At 40.0% G+C, this 23,189-nt stretch overlaps 1 protein-coding gene across 1 annotated transcript in view; it reads right to left on the bottom strand.

Annotated features, from left to right (window-relative positions):
- The window catches only part of ptprt (protein tyrosine phosphatase receptor type T), a 928,020-nt gene that overhangs the window by 127,507 nt on the left and 777,324 nt on the right, over positions 1-23,189 (bottom strand). The window contains exon 19 of the mRNA XM_048608556.1: positions 3,422-3,609. Coding sequence (XP_048464513.1) covers positions 3,422-3,609 — 188 coding nt within the window. The remainder of the gene's footprint in view (positions 1-3,421; positions 3,610-23,189) is intronic.

The following is a 23,189-nucleotide window of genomic DNA, read 5'->3' as shown; positions in this document are numbered from 1 at the left end:
CATCCCGCCTCCTTGACCCGTCCGTCCTCCCTGGACCGATCTTTCTCATCCCTAACTCCCCACCTACACTCACCTTTACTGGCTCTAACCCCGCTTCCTTGCCCTGTCTACCTCCTCTCCACCTATCTTCTCCTTTATCCATCTTCTATCCGCCTCCCCCTTTCTCCCTATTTATTTCAGAGTCCCCTTCCCCTCCTCCATTTCTGAAGAAGGGTCTGGACCCGAAACGTCAGCTTTCCTGCTCCTCTGATGCTGCTTGGCCTGCTGTTTTCATCCAGCTCTACACCTTGTTATCTCAGATTCTCCAGCATCGGCAGCTCCTACTATCTCTCTCAAGCACAGCAGAATTCTTTCCCTAAATGACTTTAGTGAATCTGATGGTTTGTCCGACAATCAAGAATGGTTACACAGCTGATATTAGGCTAGCTATTAACGCAGCACTCCTTTGGACTTCAGCTCAACTCCTTGGAGCAGGACTTGAACCTTTAGAATCAGTGGCTCACTGAGCCACAGCTGTCACCAGCTATTACTTTCGGTCATGACCTAGTATACTTTGATTGGGACTTTACAGTTTTTCGTATATTCTTTAGTTATGATTTGCAACTTCTTCCAAAGAGATCATTGGTGTGGTTCAGAAAGACATCTTTCTGCCTGTGATGTTGTGCAAAGAATGGTAATTTCTTCTTTTTTAAAGTCTTCCTTCCCTACATATGGCAGATTTCCTTCCTGAAAGGGCATGCATGAACAAGATCGGTTTTTACAATTGACAGTGTTTATGTGGTCACCATTCTGATCACCAATTCTGATCCTTGTTTTCAGATTTGTCTGTGGTTTTACTCCATCCATTATCTGTATTCCCCTCAGAAATATCTGCATGCCTTTTATTCTGGCCATATGAGTATCTTTTATTTTAATCACTGCGCCATTTGTGGCTGTGCCTTCAGCTGCTGAGGCCTCAGGCTCTGTTTCTACATCTTTCTGTTTTTTCATGTCACTTGCCTCCTTCAAACTAGATAATACAGTGTGGACCTGGATGAACACAGCAGGCCAGGCAGCATCAGAGGAGCAGGAAAGCTGACGTTTCGGGTCAGGACCCTTCTTCAGAAATGGGGGAGGGGATGGGAGCTCTGAAATAAATAGGGAGGGAGGGCGGTGATAGCAGGTAGATAATGGAGTGGATAAGTGGGAGAGAAGACTGACAGGTCAAGGAGGTGGGGATGAAGCTCGTAAAGGTGAGTGTAGGTAGATAGTCGTGGGGATTAGTCAGTGAGTGGAAGAGCGGATAGGTGGAAAAGAAGATGGACAGGTCAGTGAGGTGGGGATGAGAGGGGGGCGCTGGTCTTGGGATGAGGTCGGGGGTGGGGAGATTTTGAAGCTAGTAAAATCCACATTGAGACCATTGGGTTGTAGGCTTCCAAGGTGGAATATGAAGTGCTGTTCCTCCAGTTTCCGGGTGGCATCGTTGTGACACTGGAGGAAGCCCAGCATGGACGCGTCGTCCAGGGAGTGGGAGGGGGAGTTGAAGTGGTTCACGACTGGGAGGTGTTGCCATTTGTCGTGAACCGAGCGTAGGTGCTCTGCAAAGCGGTCTCCGAGCCTCCGCTTGGTCTCATCGATGTAGAGGAGGCCACATCGGGAACAGCGGATACAATAGACCACATTCAAACCACCTCTGTTTAAGCCTTCGGTCTCCTGATATCTCATTAGTCAGCTCAGTGTCATATTTGGTTCTATAATGCTTCTGTGAAATCCATTTGGCTATTTTATCACATTAAAGGTGCTTTGTGAATAAAAGTATTGTCATTGGTTGCAATCTTTTGTTCCTGCGAATAGAATTGCAGTCATTATTTACATCACAAAATCAGGCATTTATTTTTTCCAAAAATGTATATTTCATCTATAAAGAGCTATTTCTAGACATTAATGGATAACCTTCTAGTTTCATGGTATGGGCTGGGAGCTTTGTTTTGCAGAATTTCACAATTTTTGTTGCCTGCTGTGCATGATTGGTAAAACATCTGCAGCAAGTTCCAAACTTCGTAATTTTGCTAACGGCAGGTGAGGCTCCTCACCAGCAGAGTGAAGTCAGAAAATCTCTGTTTCAAAATTATTAAGACAGTGTAATGGTAATCACTAATGTGCCACCCTGCTGATTCCCAATCTTGGCTGCACTGTGTTGTCCTTTCAAAGATTCAGGATATGCACTGATCTCTTAAAAGAAAACACCAGTGCAATTGTGTAAATTGATTAGTTCTATGCTGCCATCAGGGAACTGTGTTTGAAGGGAGTGTGAATTGAAGGCAGGATACAACACTGTGGTACCAATTTTCAAGATACCAGCAAACAGACTTCTTGCTGAGAGCAAAGACTGAGTCGATTTACCCTTTTTCTGTACATCAGATAGCTATAAGGTTTAAAATAATTGCACATTACTTTTTTCACATTCATTAATAAATTATGAGTATATGCTGATGTGATTAGTGATTCTTCATTTCAAATGCATGGATATATTTTACTACATGTAAAATACCATGAAATAAGAACAGAAGGTGCTGGAGAAACTCAATAGGTCTGGCAGTGTCTGTGGAGAGAGAAACACAGTTAATGCTTTGACTCCAATGTTACTCTTTCAGAACTCAAGTAAAATGTAAAATAGAATGAGGTTTCTTTGAAAGTATGAAAAAAGGCTCTGTTCATTAATTTTCCAGTGTTCAATGGTCCCTGATTCCAGATAATGCACATTTATCACCTTGCAGCATCACTTAGTGAAAGATTGACTGTAAAACTTGTTTTTGAGATTAATTACAAAGCCACTGTATTTTGTAGGCTTGCACAAACTCAAATTGTTAGTTTTAATCATCATATCCAACTCAACAATGATATCTGGAACTTGCAAATTATTATCTGTGATATTCACTATTGCCTCCTTCAAACAATACCATATATATTAACAGTGGAAATAACAATTTCAAGGTCTGTAGTTAATCATATTTGAGGCAACAGCAATTAAAATTACTTTGGATAATCAACAGGTTTCTAAAAGCAGTGAAAACTGAACTGACTATGAAGAAGTTCTTTTATTTGTTTTCTGGCCGTGTTATGTGATTTCATGCATGTCTTGACACAATTCCAACAATTGCAAAGACAGTTTTGAGAACATACAGATAATATTACTGTGACAAAATGGGACAAAGCTCTATTTACTCTGGTTAACTCATTTTACCTTTATTGCCATCATTTTCTCTACAGGTAAAATGCGATGAATGCCCTTTCATGTATTCAACTTAAATTTATCTTTCTCATGTCTTGAAGGTATTAACCGAGTACACCTTTTAACTTTAGGACCTCTCATTTTAAGAGTGAGCCCTTCATTCTAATCAGAGTAGGAGAGTGTATTTTGTAATATAATTTTTGGACTTACCTCATATTCTTCCTTAAAGCCATAACCCTTGCCACATTTCATCTGTGTGATGTGCTGCAGTAGATCTGCTACTCGTATAGCAGGTTGAAGGTGTCCAGTTTGATATGACATTTCAACAGGTTCACAATTTCTGTAGGAATGAGTTTGAACGACTCTAGCTGGCTGACTGATATCCTCATGGTTGCTGTCTGCATTTCAATAACATCAGATAATCAGAAACCAAAGTTCTTTAAGCAATCTTGAATCTGCCACATGCATACACCAGAAGTGGTAATACAAATCATCTACTTTACTACTGCAAAAAAAGATACTTCTGGTTCACCATTAATGAAATGTTTTTGTTAGTTCTTTCTATATATTTTCTAGTAAAACTTAAAGAGAGTAAAATGGAAATTTGTGAGATGAGATAAATGGTGAGAAAATATTGTCTGAAGGAAAGAATTAAGGTATGATGTCAAAAAGGAAGATGATAATATTAAGGGGCCATTTTTCAATCAGTTTTCAATTGATAAGGAATTTCTAAAACTTAAGACGGTTGGAAAAAAACTTCAGTGTTTCCATTATAAACCAAAATCCTAGAAATACACAGTGAATCTGATAAAGAGTACTTATCTGAAACTGACCTCACCTACATTTCAGCAATAGTTTGCATTTATATAGCATCTTTAATACAACAAAACATCCAAGGTGTTTCACAGAAGGATCATCAAACAAAATTTGACAGTTCCCAACATTAGGAGCTTTTGCAGCATGTTAACAGGGATAGGTTTTAAGGACCGTCTTAAAGGACGAGTGAAAAGTAGAGATAAGGAGCGTTTAAGGAAATAATTCCAATGTTTTGGGTAATTCTAACCACAGTTACTGATGGTAGAATGATGAAAATTGGGGACATGTAAGACGCCAAGCATTCCAGTAGTCTCTATTCGCATTACAGATTTTCAAAATTGGCTGCTTTTCCTCTATTTCTTTCTTGAAATTTCTAAATGCCTGAAGTATTTAGAAATGCAAGGTGCAGTACTAACTCGAAGGCACTAGAAGTCACTGTTTCCCTTAGCAAACATGATACCTTTCTGAAGATTTCCTAAAAATATCCAGTGGCAGTTATTTCATTCCAGAAAATCCCACCCTTTGAATAATGCTGCGTTTAGACTGCAGGGTAGGAGCTCTTACTGTGTGCTTACTGGTAATTCTGAAGTGAATCAATGGAAAATCACAAGCTGGCTGTGCAGCATGTGGATTTCTCCCCTGTCAATGCAGGTCAGCCAGCATCTGTGGATAGAAACAGAGTTAACATCTCAGGTCAGTGCTGACTTGAAACATTGACTATGTTTCTCTCTCCGTAGATGCTGTTTCACGTGCAGACTATTTCTAGCATTTTATGTTTACATTTTGGTTTTACAGCATGTGGACTATTTTATTTTTGATCTACCCTTACAAATTTAGGGTCAGTCTAAATCTGGGAGTGCCACTTTTTTTTGCTCTAGTATCAAATAAGACATTTGCAACAGATTCGGGCTGTGCTAACACTAGAACCACAAAAATGCTATGAGGTGTAAACACTTCACACTGATGCTATAGATGTTTAAACAGTGAAAGGAATATCAAAGCAGTGGTAAATTCTTAGTTCATGGCTAATTAGATAGTCGAACAGTATATTTCTATACCTTTTGAAGTCAGATTTGTGTGTGAATGAATTTCTTCACATTTAACTGTAACTTCAATGATGTCTTTTATCTGACTCAGTTTGAAAAGGACACAATCTGAAAAATGAACTCAAAAGATGCTGGTTTTGCTGAAGGGATATTATTACCTGATTGTTTTTTGTGCAAGCTCCTTGATATCAGCTCAAATGTAAACCTCCAATAAACTAGCTCAATCAGCTTAGTTTTTTGTGGCCAGTTTATGGACAAGTATTGCTTCATTTGAATGGACTTTCACATTAGCAAAACAATTGTGAATGCTCCTGCATGAGGTCATAAAGGGGACAAACCACTCATGCTTGATGTTATGTTTTCATTGTATTCTACGCATTTATCTGACTGGAAACTTCAGAACCTCACATAAAGTGTGTGAAATTCCACTTTAAGAATCATGTAAATGTAAAAATATCAATATATAAAAAAAACACACTTAAGTCAGATCATTAAATCAGGGTCCAAACCTCTGGCATTCAGATCATCACAGATGGACTGAATTAGGAGAGGTACATCACTATCCCATGGCAGTCCTTCCTGATGGCCACAGATCTGCTGAAATTACCTGGAAAGTTTATACTCCCAGGGCCACAGACACAGAGTTCAGGATCAGAGACTTGGGCCAGAAACACAGGACATCCCTGGGTACACACCCAGGAAATGTTCCACTGTTCAATACTTGGTCTAACTTTGTGATTAGTCATTATAACAGAAATGAGCAGCTTAAATAACTCTCATACTCATCCCCCAAGTGGACCTGATTGTCCCCTGACCCAACCAGCCATTGGACCTGACCTGATTGCCTCTTGATTTGACTCAGCACCATACCGTGCACCTGACTGGACCCCAACCAGTCTTGACTATCCCCTGACCTGACCTACCAACCAACTGGCTACATGGTTATGCCCTCATTCATCAAACTACCCCAGAACATGCCCCACAACCACATGACTTCTCCACTTGTCTACTTGCCTTGACTGCCCAACTGCATCTTGACCATCTGATGCAAGTTTGGGTGAGACCAAATGTAATGGAATTGGATTTCATTTCATTTTGCCAGCTAATTTATCGTAATTTTACCACCCTCCTCGGCGGCCTTTTCATCAACACATATGCTTAGAAAGTCTTGTCCAAAGTCAACACCTGAATCAGCTTAAAAATTCAGCAAATTTACAGTCAACAATATTCTTTTGTTATGCTAATATTAACTAATTCAAAGTGTTATAGCAGTGATTTGCAGCCCTGCAATCTTATTCATCCAGTGATTAGATTAAGTTATTGTGGTATGGGAAAAATGCCAGTGAGTTGATCTGAAGTGGCACTGGACAAAACTATAATTTTAATATTTTATCATCTTTTAATACTGTAGAAAAACATGTATAATTATTGGAGCAGGGACATAAAATCCCGATTCAAATTTACAAGCTAATATTTTAATGCCTATAAACAAACCTATATACCAACTGTCATCACTCATTGCTCAAGTCGATCATATGGTCAATTCAAAAATGTCTCAGAGCTGTTTGAGCCTGACCAACCCATTGCTAAAATGTATATTCTATGAAAAAAAAACAAAGAGCTACAAATCCTGGAAATCAGAAACAAAAACAGACATTGCTGGGAAAGTTCAGTAGGTCTGGCAGCATCTGTGGAGAGAAATCAGACTTAACATTGCAGGGTCACAGTGTGGAGTTGGAGGAACACAGCAGGTCAGGCAGCATCAGAGGAACAGGAAAGTTGATGTCTGAATTCTGAAGATGGGTCCTGACCTGAAACATCAACTTTCCTACTCCGCTCATGCTGCCTAATTTGCTATGTTCCTCCAACTCCGCATTGTGACTCTGACTCCAGCATCTGCAATTCTTGCTAAACAGTTTGCAGAACAGTTCTGAAGAAGGGTTATGGGACCCTTAAACATTAACTCTGATTTCTCTCCACAGATACTGCCAGACCTACTGAGTTTTCCCAGCAACTTATGTTTATATTCTATAAGTTCTGTTCTTCAAACTGTTCCCAGAGTCATATCAAGAAAATCAAGTAAAACATAACAAGCCCACTGAACACATAGAACAAGAACAAAGAACAAAGAACTGTCTTCACTTATCGGATCCATATCCCTCTATTCCATTCCTATTCATGTGTTCATCCAGATGCTTCTTGAATGCTGCCATTGTGTCTGCTTCCACCACCTCCTCTGGCAACGTGTTCCAGACACTCACCACCCTTTGTGTGAAAAACGTGCCTCACACATCTCTTTTAAACTTCCCCCTTGCACCTTCAACCTGTGTCCCCTAGTAATTGACCACTCCACCTGAGGAAAAGGCCTCAAACTTTCCACTCTATTCAAGACATTCACAATCTTATAAACTTCTCTCAGGTCACTCCTCAACCTCCTGCGTTCCAGTGAAAACAAATCCAGTCTATCCAACTTTTCTTCATAGCTAAAATCCCCCATACCAGGCAACATCCTGGTAGACCATTTCTGTACCCTCTCCAAAGTATCCACATCCTTCTGGCAGTGTGGTAACCAGAACTGTATGCAATATTCCAAGTGTGGCCTAACTAAAGTTCTATAAAGATGCAGTATAACTTGCCTATCCTTAAACTCAATGCCCTTCCAATGAAAGCAAGCATGCCATAGGCCTTTTTTATTTCTTTATCTACCTGCACTGCCACCTTCAGTGATCTGTGGACCTGCACACCCAGATCTCTCTGCATATCGATACTCCTAAGGGTTCTGCCATTCACTGTGTAATTTCCACTTGTACTTGACCTTCTAAAATGCATCTTCAGCACACATTTGTCTGGATTAAACTCCCTCTGCCATTTTTTTACCCATGCCTCCAAATGATCTATATCCTCTTGTATCCTCTGGCAATTCTACTCACTATCTGCAACTCCACCAATCTTTGTATCATCTGCAAACTTACTGATTAGACCAGCTACATATACCTCCAAATCATTTATGTAGACCATGAACAGCAGAGGTCCCAGCACTGATCCTTGTGGAACACCACTCGTCACAACCCTCCATTTCGAAAAGCATCCTTCCACCACTACCCTCTGTCTCCTATGACTAAGCCAGTTCTGTATCCATCTCGCCAGTTCACCCTTGGCACCATGTGACTTGACCTTTTGTATTGGTCTGCTGTGAGGACCTTGTCAAAGCCTTTACTGACATCCACGTAGACAACAGCAACTGTTTTTCCCTCATCAATCATCTTTGTCACCTCCTCAAAAAACTCAATCAAGTTAGTGAGGCAAGATCGCTCCCACACAAAACCACGCTGTCTATTGCTAATAAGTCCATTTGCTTTAAAATGCATACAGATCTTGTCTCCGAGAATCTTTTCCAATAATTTCCCTATCACTGACATGAGGCTCACAGGCCTAAATTTCCAGGATTATCAGTGTTACCCTTCTTAAACAATGGGACAACATTGGCTATTGTCTGGTCCTCTGGGACCTCACCTGTGGCCAAAAAGGATACAAAGATGTCTGTCAGTGCTCTAGCAATTTGTTCTCTTGCCTCCCTCAATATTCTGGAATAGATCCCATCAGGGCCCGGGGACTTATCTACCTTAGTACTTTTTAAGATGCATAACACCTCTTCCTTTTTAATAGGAACTTGGCTTAGAAAGTCAGCACTCCCTTCCATGAGATCATCCTCCACCATTCCTTCTCTTTGGTGAACACCAACACAAAGTATTCATTTAGGATCTCACCTACCTCTTCTGGCTCCAAAATTAAATTCCCTCCTTTGTCCAGGCTAACCCTTTCCCTGGCCACTCTCTTGCTTTATATATATATATATAATATATATAAAAAGCCTTGGGATTCTCCTTAATCCTATTTGCTAATGACTTTTCATGACCCCTTTTAACCCTTCTAATTCCTTGCTTAAGTTCTTTCTTACTTTCCATCTATACTTCAAGGGCTTTGACAGTTCCCATCCTCACAGACCTTACATATGCTTCCCTTTTCTTATTGACCTAGGTCATAACATCCCTGGCCATCCAAGGTTCACGTAACTTGCTATTCCTATCCTTCATTCTCGCAGGAACATGCCGCTCCTAAACGCTTATCAACTGCCATTTGAAATACTCCCACATGTCTGATGTAGATTTACCCTCAAACAGCCATCTCCAATCAAAATTCGCCAGTTCCTGCCTAATATTGCTGTAGCTTGCCTTCCCACAATTTAACACTTTCACCTGGGGATTGCTGTTGTCCCTAACCATGAGTAGCACATGTTGAGATGGAATGAGAAAAGTCATCCATTTTTGTGGAAGATTGTCAGCCAATGTAAACATATTGTTCTGGACTAAAGTTAGGTTGTAGACATGCTCACTGAGCCGGTGGGTTTAGTTGCACACGTTTCGTCACCCTGCTAAGTAACATCGTCAGTGCGCTTCCAGTGAAGCGTTGGTGTTCTGTCTCGCTTGTGATTTGTATGCCTTGGTTTGCTGGGGTGATTGGTACCATTTCTGGTTCTGTTTCTCGATGGTTTGTACACAGGGTCTAATTCAATGTGTTTCTTGATGGAGTTCCGGTTCGAATACCAGGCCTCCAGGAATTCCCTGGCATGTCTCTGTTTGGCTTGTGCGATTATGGATGCATTGTCCCAGTTGAATTCATGTCCCTCTTTGTCCATGTACAGTGAGACCAGTGAGAATTGGTCATGTCTCTTGGTGGCTAGTTGGTGTTTGTGTATCCGTATTGTCAGTTTTCTTCCAGTTTGGCGTATGTAGTGTTTCTCACAGGCCTTGCATGGTATTTTGTATATTATACCAGTTTTGCTGGTTTTGTGTATGGGATCCTAGCAGGGCGACAGAACGTTTGCAATCAAACACGCCGGCTTGACGAGCAAGTCTACAACCTCATCCACAACCCGAGCTACAAATCTTCCTGAAAACTTTAAAGGTAGGCTATGATTTCCAGTTTCTTGCTTATTGACTTTGGAAACTTAAGCCACGGTGGTAATTTTTAAACTACTAAAACATTGCAAGATTCTCCATAGAGAAGAAAATCAACCAGCAGACTTTGAAGAAGTTACTAAATGCAAAATCAAAAAGAAGCATAATGAAATTCCCTTTGCAAGGGATTCTGGAGGCTAGGGTTAAGACAGCTGTAATCTTTGCCACCAATGATGGAATGAAAGCAAGGGAAGGAAGCTTACTTAGGAAGCTGTACTTCAAGGAAAGGCTCAGGGTATAAGGCAGTGCATATTTGCTAAGATAGGCTAGAGTGAGGCCATGGATCAATCTGTAGAAATGATTAGAGTTTTGAAAATAATTGGGGGGGTGGGGGGAAGGTGGGAGTGTGTGTTAACTCCAACAAATGTGTGGGTTTAGGTTCACTGAGAAGTAAAAATATAAAGCAAAATCTGAAATCAGCCATCCCCCCCACCTTCTGATGGTGGAGATAATCAACCTCACAGTCATATGAGGCTTACCTCAGAATAAATCACCATTTTAAATTTAGTCCAGACTGACCAGGTTGTCAGGGCCTAAGGGAGCCTGTTGACTAAGAGGAGGTTAGGATTGCAAGCTCCAGGGGAAAGTCTTTTTTATCTATGTAATTGCCTTACTTACCTCCTGCAATTGGATAAAACAACCTCCCTCTGTGTTCAATTGGTCTTCTGGGCTCCTTGGAAATCTGACTGGTATCAATACCATTCAGATCTCCTCTCCTGATTATCCCCTGAACTTTCTGATCTAACCCTAACCTTCCAGATCTTTATGTCTCTCAGTTGTTCTGAGAAATCAAGGTATTACTCTATGATGAGCATTTGAGTCAATTTGGTGTATATTCTCTGGAATTTAGAACAATGAGAGATGATCCCATTCAAACGTACAAGATTCTGAATGACAGAGTACAGATATTGAGTGATTGTTTCCACAGGTTGGTGAACCCAAAACATTGGTGCACAGTTTCAGGTTAAAGGTTGATCATTCAGGACTGATGCAAGGAGAAATTATTTCTCTCAAAGGGTTGTGAATCACTAGAATTATCTACTCCACAGTGATATTGATAGTCCACCACTGAATATATGTGAGCTAGGACAGAATGATTTTTGATGCAAAATCCAAGAGATATAAAAGGAGAGAAAGTGGAGTTGAAATCCAAGAAAAGCCCTGATTGGTGGAACAGGCACAACGGGATGATATGATCTGCTCCAGCTCCTCCTTCTACTGTGACCCTTGGTAGTGAACTCTCATTGTTGGAAAATCCTCTGTATATACTGTCCAGTCCTGTTAGAATTTTATAGGTTTCTTTGAGAACCCTCCATATTCTTCTACACTCCATTGATAACAGTCCTAGCCAATCCAATCTCTTCATATGCCAGTCCTGCCATCCCAGGAATCGGTCTGGTAAAACTGATCTTTATACCTCCACCCAGGAGGCCGCTGACCTTCACCAGTATACTTTTAATCTCCATCCTTTCTTTAACCCAAACTGACTTCAAACCATCCCTTCTCCCTCCACATCTCCAGCCTAATAAACATATCAATATTTTGGAGAATGTAAGTTGTCAGATATTGAGCAACTGAAAGTGCATAAGTATTTTAAAAAGTAAAGTTCAAATGAATATGAGAAAGGACAGAATACTGGGACTAAGTGCTCAGCTCTTTCAGAGATTTAGCACCGACCGAGCTGGTTTAATAGCCTCCATCTGTGTAGCAAAATTCTGTCATCGTTAAATTGCCAGATTGGGGAATGTCACAAAAACGTATTTAATATTCATTAATTAATATCGCAAAAAAGTAATTATAAGGCTTATGTTTAAGAAAATAATAACTGAAGAGCCTTGAAATGACAATCTCAATCTGCAACTCTTAAGGATAGCTGGTGTATAAATGGAATTATTCATATTGTCATAATTAGGATATTCAAGTCCAAGATTTGTAATTAAGGCCATATTTGCACTCCACTCTGGGAACTCGAACTCGAACTCGAACAACTATGAGATGCCCTCCTGGAGGAGGTCTCACACCTGAGGATTTCAGCGCATTCATTAGTCAACTAAGTTGTGCAGGTTGATTTGAATTGTTGAATGATGGTAACTTCATTCTCTCAATTATTATGCGACACATGTTACTGTTGCTGATACTGGCAACTCAAATGTGAACCGATTTCTGCTTTCCAGCATTAACAAGGAGCACAACATATATGGATAAACAGCTAATTGCAGTTATTGTCTAAGGCTGCAAAGGTCACAGATCAGGTTACCACAGCAAAGTGGCAACTTTCTAACTCAAGGTCTCTTTGAGTTGGACTACTAGGAATAGCGAACTTACCAAAGAATACGTTCAAGCTGTTATTATCAACACAAAACAAAAACATTGTTGAAGTGCTTTAACAATTTTGGGATTTAGACAAGGAAAACGTCTTTGTGCTCCTTTACTGGCTTTTCCTTTTAATGCCAGAGAATACAGAAAGAAAGAAATGATTACTGGAATTATTTGAAATATAATAAGAGGTGCATGACCTATTGGAGACAGAGGCGGAGGAACAGGTCAGTTAAGTGCAAATGAAACATTTTACATGGAACAGAGCTACTGCCAGTTTTAGATAATATTTTTAAACTACTGATGGAAAGTGGGAAATTACAAAATTTTCTGCACCAATAGCAATTTTCCATTAATTTAATTGAACAATTAAAAAGTAATTTGCAATGCAAACCCATCTCTCTGGTAAATCCTGCCGGCAGACTAGATACGTGAGGCAGACAATTATCCCTTTAATGTGTCTAAATTAGCACATAGTTGTCAAAACTAAACTCAGCCTAATTCATACTTTTTCCCTTTCATGCCCACAATTTTCCAAGATGTGATAAATGTGAAATTGCTCCTACCTTATAAATCAATAGCAGCAAGAGTTAGATCTTTAACTTTAATTATATTAATTATATCCAAAAATTGAAAAACCTGAAATGAATTGAAATGCTGTTGTCATTTGTAATTTCTCATCCTTGACCAGAATGTACTTGAGTTTCCAACATGCACCTATGCTGTGCAATGTTACTTATTGGCAACTTGATACAAAAAAACATTACCACCCGAAGTATCAGCATCTGCAAATCCTTTAGGGCCATTCATAATCACAGTTTAAGTCTTGCAAAAGACAGCATGCAAAATACCATTCACTGATATGAGTTGGACAAACTATTTTCTACATAAAAATTGCTTGAAATTGGTGTTTATCTCATTCTCATGGGATATATGTTCCACACACATATCAACAGTTCCAATAGCATATTCCTAAGCACTCCAAAACATGCGGGGAATGCCAAACGCCATTCTCACACGCTGTAGGTAGTTTATTGGCACTTTAAAGTCAAATTACTGTGCACTTAGAAATTACTTCTGGCATGTTTTACAGACAGTCAAGGTTTTTGTGACATTCCTCTATCCACAATTTTAGGGGGTCATTAACCCATTTAAAATTAAATGGATTGGTGCCCTTGGCAAAAAAAAAATTGTCGAGAAGAATGTCCTATGAACACATTAAGCATTTGTCTGCAGATGTTGGCAGCAGTTCTTTATAAGGCAAAGTTTGCTTTGAGCATCATGTCAATGCCAAAGAGTAGCAATGCAACATTGCAGATTTAAGATCAATTCCAAATTATGATGTATTTACAGAGCATAAGTCAGTCATACCTTACTCATATTAACTAGAGGCTATTATTTTATTAATAATTAGCAACACTGGTTCAGATGTATATTCTCTTTTATTATCTTAATAAAGACTTTCGTACTTTAAAAGTCGTCAATAGTATTCTTGTGTCAATTTAATTGAATGACAAATTCTCTATTTATATATAAATTTTTGCAATTAATGCAATGTCTTTATTTCATTAGATCTGTGAAAGGAATTTTGGTAAAGACTTATTCCAAAATAATTAGACATGAATAAGCGTAAATCACTTCTAAGATCAAATCTTTTTAAGCACTTCTATTAAGATGATAATCATGCCCTAAGATGAAACGATTTGCAAATTATCTGTGTGAGTAGATATCCTCCATTAATTTCTACATTAATTAACATAAGTATTAAGAATGAACTTGAAAAGGCATTGATCTTATCAGTTTGGTGACTGTAAAGTCACTCTTAATTTGGAAGAGCAATTTCAATAAAGAACTGTAAGGGATTTTCAATATCTTCTCAGAAGTGTTTCCAGGCAGCACCAAGAACTAATTTAGACCTGTGAATAAACATGGTTATATCATGTTTGATTTAAAATGTTTTGGTCTGGAGTTTATTGTTTGCCAGTTTGATACATACTAACATTGTAGCAGACAGACCAGTTGAAATTTGAATCTATTTTTGTTAGTATTTTATTATGGTCCATTGCTCATGTATAAGATTATTGAAGCTATGGATTCCTGCAACATGCTGATAATACTTGTCAATCAGGCATTATGTTTATGGCAGCCAATACTGCAATAGCAGCACCTTAAAAAGTATGATATCCTAAACTCCAGCATTAAAATGATAGCTCAGAGGTTAAGTACATTTTATGGTGTGATATTAAGCCATATGTCCATGCACTGTTATCTGTTTTTTAGGGGGTGGTGGGTGTATAAGTGATCTCTTTCCCTTAACCTCAATGAGGAACAGCAAAATTTAGTAATTCAGTAATGATTCACTGTCTGGACATCAAGTGAAACAAATCTGTTCTGCCCTGCCAGAATTTTTTACATTTCAATAAGATTCCCTCCCATTCTCTGAACTCCAGATGCATCCAAGTATAATGAATCAAGTGAGAGTGGAAGTTGCAGAGACTATAATCGTTGGGACAATGTCAGGATTCTAGGACAAGCCAAACAGAGACAAGCACGGGAATTCCGAGAGGCCTGGTTCTCCACCAAGAAAGCCATAAATAAACACATAGAATTAGACCCTATAAACTCACCACTGCAAAGAAAAAGACAGAAATGAGGTAATCAACTCCAACGGACTCCAGAGTTTAAATAGCAAGTGGGAGAATACAACAGTGTTTCATCGGAGGCTGCACTGATGATGTTACCCAGCAGGGTGATGAAATGTCTGTGAATTAACGAACCAGCTCGGCGAGTGAACCAACCTCAGCATCCACAATCCGAGCTACTCAAGAATATTAGGAAAGAGTATGATAGTGAATAGTTGCTTTTTGGATTGAATGATGTTTTATAGTGTGGGTCCACTGCGTTTGCTGTTAGGACCCTTGCTCTACCTGATATATAAATGACTTAGATGTTTTTTTTTACTATAGGGCACAATTTCAAACCCTGGAAGTACTGTGAACCATAAGGGTGTTGGTGTATAACTTCAAAAAGTCATAAGCAGTTTGCTGCAATGGGTCGACAAATGATCAATGAAATTAATGCCAACATATAGAAACATGGAAACATAGAAACTATACTATGTAGCCCGTCAAGCCCGCTTTGTCATTTAAAATGATAATGGCCGAAACGCTATCTCATCATCATATTCCCACTTTCTCTCCAGACACCATGATGCCTTTAATATCTAAAAACCTACCAAACAACTTCTTGAATATATTCAGTGACCCAATTCCACAGCCTTCTGTGGTGGAAAATTCCACAGATTGACCATCCACTGAGTGAAGAAACGTTTCCTCATAATGCTTTAGACTCTCCAATCAGGGGAAACATCCTCCCTGCATCTAATCTGTCTAACCATGTTAGAATTTTATAATTTTCAATCAAATCCCTTCTCATTCTTCCAAACTTTAGTGAATACAAGCCAATTCTAACAAATCTATCTTCATTTATCAATCTTGCTACCCCCAGTATCAGCCTAGTGAATGTTCGCTACATTCTCTCTATGGCAAGTATATTCTTTCTGATACAGGGAGACCAATGCTGCACACAATATTCCATGTGTGGTCTAACCAAGGCCCTATATAATTGCGTTATATAACGGACAAGTGTGAACTGATTCATTTTGGTATGAAGATTACAGAGAGACATTATGAAATAAGGAGCATAATTATAAAGGTGGTGAACGTGCAGATGGATATTGTTGTCTCTGTGTATAAATCATTTAGACAAGCTTTAATGGGGTTTATTAATAGAGGCATGGAGTACAACCTGTATAAAACACCTGTTCAGATTCAAGTGAATAACTGTGTCTACTGTGGGGCACACCTTAGGAAGGATGTGAAGGCATCAGAGAGATTGCAGAAAAGATTTATAAGAATGGCCCCAGGAATGAAGAAACATGTGTAGGAAGTTATATAGAAAAATGAGAGGTGAAGGTGGAACAGTTTTCCCTGGAGAAGTTTAAGTGGAGGTTTGATAGCGATATTCAAAATCACAATGTTTCTGGAAAGAGTCAACAGGAAGAAACATCCAACTGGTTCAAGGATCGAGAACCAGAGAGTGCAGATTTAAAATGATTGACACAAGAAGCAATGGTGACACCAAAAATCCTTTTAATGCAACAGGCAATTATGATCTGGAGTGCTTGTGTGGCAAGGTCAATTGAGGGTTTCAAAAATAATCAGATCAGTTTGTGGAAAAAGGAATAATTTCCAGGGCTACTAGTTAAAGCCAGGGGAATGGCACCAGATGAACTGTTATTTTCCAGAGGGCAAGCAGTGACTGAACCGGTTGTTTGACCTGATTGACCTCATTCTGTGCTGTAAACATTCAGGGGACAGAGCGGAGTGTTGTGGCCATCACAAAGGAGAAGCTGCTGGGGAAATTGAAAGGTCTGAAGGTGACAAATCACCCAGACTGGATAGATTAGGCCCCAGATTTCTGAAGGAGATAGCTGAGGATGTTATGGAAGCATTGGTGGTCATCCTTCAGGAATCCCTGGTGTTAGGGAGGGATCCAGAGGACTGGAAAATGGCTAATGTAACAACCCTGTTTAAGAAGAGACAGAGGCAAAAGACAGGGCAGTATAGGCCAGTTAGCCTGACCTCAGTCATTGGTAAGATTTTAGAGTCCATTATTGAGGATGAAATGCGTGGTAAAATTTGGTTGAGTCAGCATGTCTTCATCAATGGGAGGTCATGCCTGAAAAACCTGTTGGAATTCTTTGAGAAGGTAACGAGCCAGATAGAAAAAGGAGAGCCAGTGGACTATTTGGATTTCTATAAGGCCTTTGACAAGGTGCCACATGGGAGGCTGCTAAATAGGTTCAGAAATCATGGTGTTAGGGGCTAGGTACTGGCATGGATAGAGGATTTGCTGACTGGCAGATGGCAGAGAGTCGGGAATAAAGGGATTTTTTCAGGATAGCAGTTGGTGATTAGTGGAGTATTGCAAGGGTCAGTGTTGGGGCCACAACTATTCATGTTATAAATGAACAATCTGGACAGAGGAACTGAGGGTGTTGTTGCTAAGTTTGCACATGACACAAAGAAAGGTAGACGGACAGATAGCTTTGAAGTGGGGAGGCTGCAGAAGGACTTGGATGGACTAGGAGAGTGGGCTAAGAAGTGGCAGATAGAATACAATGTTGGAAAGTGTTAGCTTAGGCACTTTGGTAGGAGGAATATAGGCATCGACTATTTTCTAAATAGGGAAACGATTTGGAAATTTGAAGCATGAAAGGACTTATGAATCCTAGTCCTGGATTCTCTTAAGGTTAACGTGCAGGTTCAGTTGGTAGTTAGGAAGGCAAATGCAATGTTACTGTTCATTTCAAGAGGGCTAGAATACAAGAGCAGAGATATACTGCTGAGGCTCTGGTCAGACAGCATTTGGAATATTATGAGCTGTTATGGGCCTTGTAACTAAGAAAGGATGAGCTGGCACTGAAGGAGATCCAGAGGAGGTTTACAAGAACAATCCAGGGAATGAAAGGCTTGTCATATGAGGAGTGGTTGAGGACTCTGTGTCTGTATTCGACGGAGTTGAGAAGATGTCACTGCAACTTACAGAATACTGACAGTCCTGGATAGAGTGGACATGGGCAATATGTTTCCACTAGTGGGAGAGACTAGGACCCAAGGGCACAGCCTCACAGTGAAGGGACAACCCTTTAGAACTGAGACAAGGCGGAATTTCTTCAGCCAGTGGGTGGTGAATTTGTGGAACTCATTGCTACAGAGGGCTGAGAAGGCCAAGTTACTGATATATTTAAGCCACAGTTAAATAGGTTTTTGATTAGTAAGGGGATCAAGGGTCACAGGGAAAGGCAGGAGAATGGGGTTGAGAAACATATACGTTATGCTTGGACGGTGGTGCAGACTCAATAGGCTGAAGGAGCTAATTCTGCTCCTATATCACATGGATTAATCTGATCTCCATACTAATCTACATCCAGCTAATTGAGCCAACTGTCCTTTCATAACTGCATACTCACGAAAAAAATGTAACCTTGGTCCAGAGCAATTCCTTTATTTCTACCTTACCTGCTAGTACTGAGCCATGTTTATCAATGGAAGCTTAATCCTTTGATTTAAATCAAAATAAAATTCGAAAATCAATGATTTTATATGTTCCTTTCTTTAATCTAAATAAATGCATGCCTCAGTTGGTTGTTGATGGCATCATTGTTGATGGCATTATGACCTCTGTCGAAAGCAACTCTTAGACAAATCGTTACAGAAAGAATGAAGCTACAAGTTTTCATGATTTAAAATAGAAGATTTTTTACAGTACAAGAGTCAAACAAACAAACACGAGATATGAATCTGGGCAAACATCTATTCCCTAAAACACAGAACCAACATGAATAAACCTGAATAGTACAGTAAATTATAAATTACACACTAAATGACAAATACAACAAAAGAAAGTCTTGTGAATAGGCTCAGCAGTCCACTCAGCATATATATTATCAATCTCAGTCATAAAATCCTTCAAAACTCTGTCTTTTTCACAAAGAAGTTCAGATCTTCTTCTTCTAGGATTTTGTCTGATGCCTTTGCCAACAGCAGTGCACAAGCACTCAAAATTCCATCACTATGTTCTTCGCCCATATGTCAAACAACTGCTAAATCTTTTCAACTCAGCTTAGGAAAGCCTATATGGTACAGACCTACTAATGTTATCAACAAGTAACAGAAACAGTAACTGCTGTTGCAACTGTACATTTGCCTTTTCTTCAGGTTCTGGATCTGGCATCTAGTCCTAATTTTCATCTTGATGGAGATCATCTGCTCCATCACAAAAATACCAGAAGAATTGAGGAATCCCATGTCATGGACCTGAACCCAGGATTTCTCATTTTTGTGAAGGTGGACACTGGAAGTGGGCTGATGCTCATGCATGCACAGTTTCCAGAGAGAACTTGATATTTTAAATGAAAAACAGCCTTCAATGAAATAGGATTTTGAAGTTCCTGGTCTATGGAACTTGGAGTGATGAGATTAGACCATGCAAGAACAGGACTGCTCTCAGTGCATTTCTTTTGGATGGATGTGGTAGTCTTTGGAGAGCTAGGCACCCCTGTGGATATGATTCCAGGACACATTAGGGACTGGTTCAGGGATCTTTTAGTCAGGGTATCAGGCATTCTTTTGGGAGTGTCAATTATTTTTGAGGGTAAGTGTCAGAAACCTTTTGGAACTGTTAACTTTGGAGAAAATTGTGAGTAACTTCTGCATAAACACATTGGATTTGTTCAACTTGCCAAGATCCATTAAGGCTATTAGGTGCAGAAAGAGCAGTGTTTATGTCACCGCAATTGGCTGCACAGGAGTGGAGGAACAAGAAAACAAGGATGATAGTGGTCGGGGTCTCTTTACTTAGGGGTACAGGCAGGCATTTCTGTAGCCATAGATGTGAATCCAGGATGTTATGTTGCCTCCATGGTTCCAGGGTCAAGGATGTCCCAGAACAGCTACAGGACATTCTTCTTGGGGAGAATGAACAGCCAAAGGTTGTGGTCCATGTTGGTAGCGATGTTTTGGGTGGAAAGGGGAATGTGATCCTGCAATCTGAATTTAGGGAGCGAAGTAGAAAATTAGCAAGCAGGATCTTCTATCCGCCTCCCACTCTCTCCCTATTTATTTCAAAACCCCCTTCCCCTCCCCCTTTTCTGATGAAGGGTCTAGGCCCGAAACGTCAGCCTCTCTGCTCCTATGATGCTGCTTGGCCTGCTGTGTTCATCCAGCCCTGCACCTTGTTGTCTCGGATTCTCCAGCATCTGCAGTTCCTACTATCTCTGATTCGATTTTAACCCCACTGCGAAACCTCTTCTAAGGATGCCTAACCTGAAGAAGTTACCCTCCTCCCTCCGGACAAACCTCAAGGGATCTCTCTCCCACTGCAACTCTCTCGTAATCTCTTCGGCCCTGAAACTGCTCGACCACGTCCTGAAGCAAACCAGGTACTACAGCCACATCACCTTCCTTAGCACCTGCCTACGGAACCAGATCCTCTCCACCTATCCTCTCCTCTATCCCTCTTCTATCCGCCTCCCACTCTCTCCCTATTTATTTCAAAACCCCCTTCCCCTCCCCCTTTTCTGATGAAGGGTCTAGGCCCGAAACGTCAGCCTCAAAAGTAATCATTTCTAGATTACACCCGCTGCCACATGCAAATGAGTACAGAAAGAGAGGAATAAAGAAGATAAATACAGAAATGGAAAGATGGTGCAGGAGGGAGGGCTTTAGATTTGTGAGACACTTGAACTGGCTCTGGGTAAGATGGCACCTGTATAAACCAGTATGATGTACCTGATCAGTGCCAGGATGAGTTCCTTGTGGGGTATTTTGCTAGTGCTGTTGGCAGGGATTTAATCTAACTTGGCAAGGATGGGAGACAACATAACACAAGAGGTGTAGGAGCAGACAGATCTGGGTTTATATGTGCACAGATCATTGAAGGGGTAGGACAGGTGAAGACAGCATTTAATAGAGCACACATATCCTGAGCTCCATTAATAGAGACCTAGAGAACAAGGGCAAAGAGGTGATGCTGAACTTGTATAAGACACTTGTTAGACCTCAGCTGTAGTATTGCATACAGTTCTGGATGCCATACAATAGGAAGGACTTGACTGTATTGGAGAGAGTGCAGAAAAGATTTACAATGGTTCCAGGGATGAGCAGCTTCTTTTATAAGAATAGATTGGAGAGATCAGGACTGCTCTCCTTGGAGTGGTGAAAGTTATGAGGAAATCTGATAGTAGTTTTCAAAATCATGAGGGGTCGGATAGAGTAGATATGGAGAAACTGTTCCTGCTCAAAAAAGGATGAAGGGCAAGAGGGCACGGATTTAGTGTTTTCAAAAAGAAGCAAATGCAAGGTGAAAAAATAAATTCTGAAGCAACAAATGGTTCAGGTCTGGAATGCACTACCTATATAAATATGAAGGAGGCAGGTTTAACTTAAGCATTGAAGAGGGTACTAGATGATCATTACTTGAATAGAAATAAGGTGTGAGTGTTTGGAGAAAAAAATGGAAAATTGATTCGACATCATGATGCCAGTTTGCAGCTGGTGCAAACGCAAAGGGCGAAATGGCCCCCTTTGGCATTGTAACATTTCGATTCTGTTTAGTGGTGTCTGAAATTGTCAACCTGTCAATTAGTGTCAATTACTATGAAGAAATGTCAAGAATGCCAACAAATGTTGATCTGTCAAGAGGTGTCAACCAGTGTCAAAATGTTTATGTATGAATGAGAGTGATTTTCTCAGCGCAGTGTCATCTCCAGTGTAGAAATTGTAATAAATAAAGTTTTTTTTTTCTCCGTGTGCGCGGGCTCTTGTGGATACTCAGTGAGCTAGCATAATAAGTGAAGGGGGAGAGTGTGGAGCACTGAAGTCAGCATTGAGCCGGTATAGGATGTTTGAAGGACTATATGGGATGGGTAGGCACATAGGATTGTGGAGATGGCAGGAGGGATCATGGATGATGGGCAGTGATCTTTGGGTAACATGGGTTAGCATTAACGGTTATTCACTTGAAATTAAATACTCTTAGACAAAGTCTAAGCATATATTTTCCAGTAAGAGCTTTGTTTCAAATAACCACAAATGATAAAAGCCAGCCACCTCCTGGCTGACTCTCCTCACTATACTTTTGAATTTAATGAACTAATTAGTTCACCACCTGTTTACCTTGTTGTCTTTAACTCATAGGTACTTAGCATCTTATTAACAGATTTAAATACAAACAAATTCCTCGGCCTGGGTTCAAGTCCCACCTATTCCTGAGGTCTGAAATAACGTCTCTGAATAGGTTGATCAGAAAATATCGACTAACAAATTATTTTCTTTATATGAAAAGTAATTCATAAGAAAACATATAAAATGATGATACGTTATTAAAGGTTGTACAATAACGAAACACATAATCTCTAATTTCATGCCATCTTGAAAAAAGCATCAACAAGATTACAATTTGTAACATGAATTTTCACAATTCATCAAAAACACAATGTCTCCCTGTTTTGGGCTATTCCACAATATTTTCTAATAAGCATTTCTTTTTGTAAAGAAATCGATATCCAGATACTTGTAATAACCCATTTAGATCAATTGTCAATCGCTTTTCTGCAACTCTTCACCGTGGGCATTGCCCCAGAGTGAACATACATAGCATACTTTAGGCATGTTATTTCCCCATTGGCCCTTGTAGAGGAGTCCCTTTAAAATCCTAGATAAATACATAGTCTTTTCCGTATTTTTATCAGCAAGAGTGGCTCTGCAGCTAATGTGCTTTTACCTACTCTATTTTTTTCAATTCCCAAGTTAACATGGAACATCTGTCATTTCTTTTCCACTAAAAATATAATGAATCCTGCTGTTTATGTGAAACCATTGGGAAGATTAGCATGTGAGCAGCATTAAAAATGATTAATTTCCTTCCTTCTGGGTCACCCAGGACTGGAAATCTGGTGTACACTGCTCTAAGCTTGAATCAGAGATAGTAGGAACTGCAGATGCTGGAGAATCCAAGACAACAAGGTGCAGGGCTGGATGAACACAGTAGACCAAGCAGCATCATAGGAGCAGAAAGGCTGACGTTTCAGGCCTAGACCCTTCATCAGAAAAGGTGGAGGGGAAGGGGGTTCTGAAATAAATAGGGAGAGAGTGGGAGGCGGAAAGAAGATGGATAGAGGAGAGGATAGGTGGAGAGGAAACAAACAGGTCGAAGAGG

Source organism: Rhincodon typus, chromosome 19, assembly GCF_021869965.1.
Source record: "Rhincodon typus isolate 14 chromosome 19, sRhiTyp1.1, whole genome shotgun sequence".
NCBI classification, from domain to species: domain Eukaryota; kingdom Metazoa; phylum Chordata; class Chondrichthyes; order Orectolobiformes; family Rhincodontidae; genus Rhincodon; species Rhincodon typus.
The sequence above is the reverse complement of the archived record's forward strand: the minus strand, read 5'-3'. Positions and strand labels throughout refer to the sequence as shown.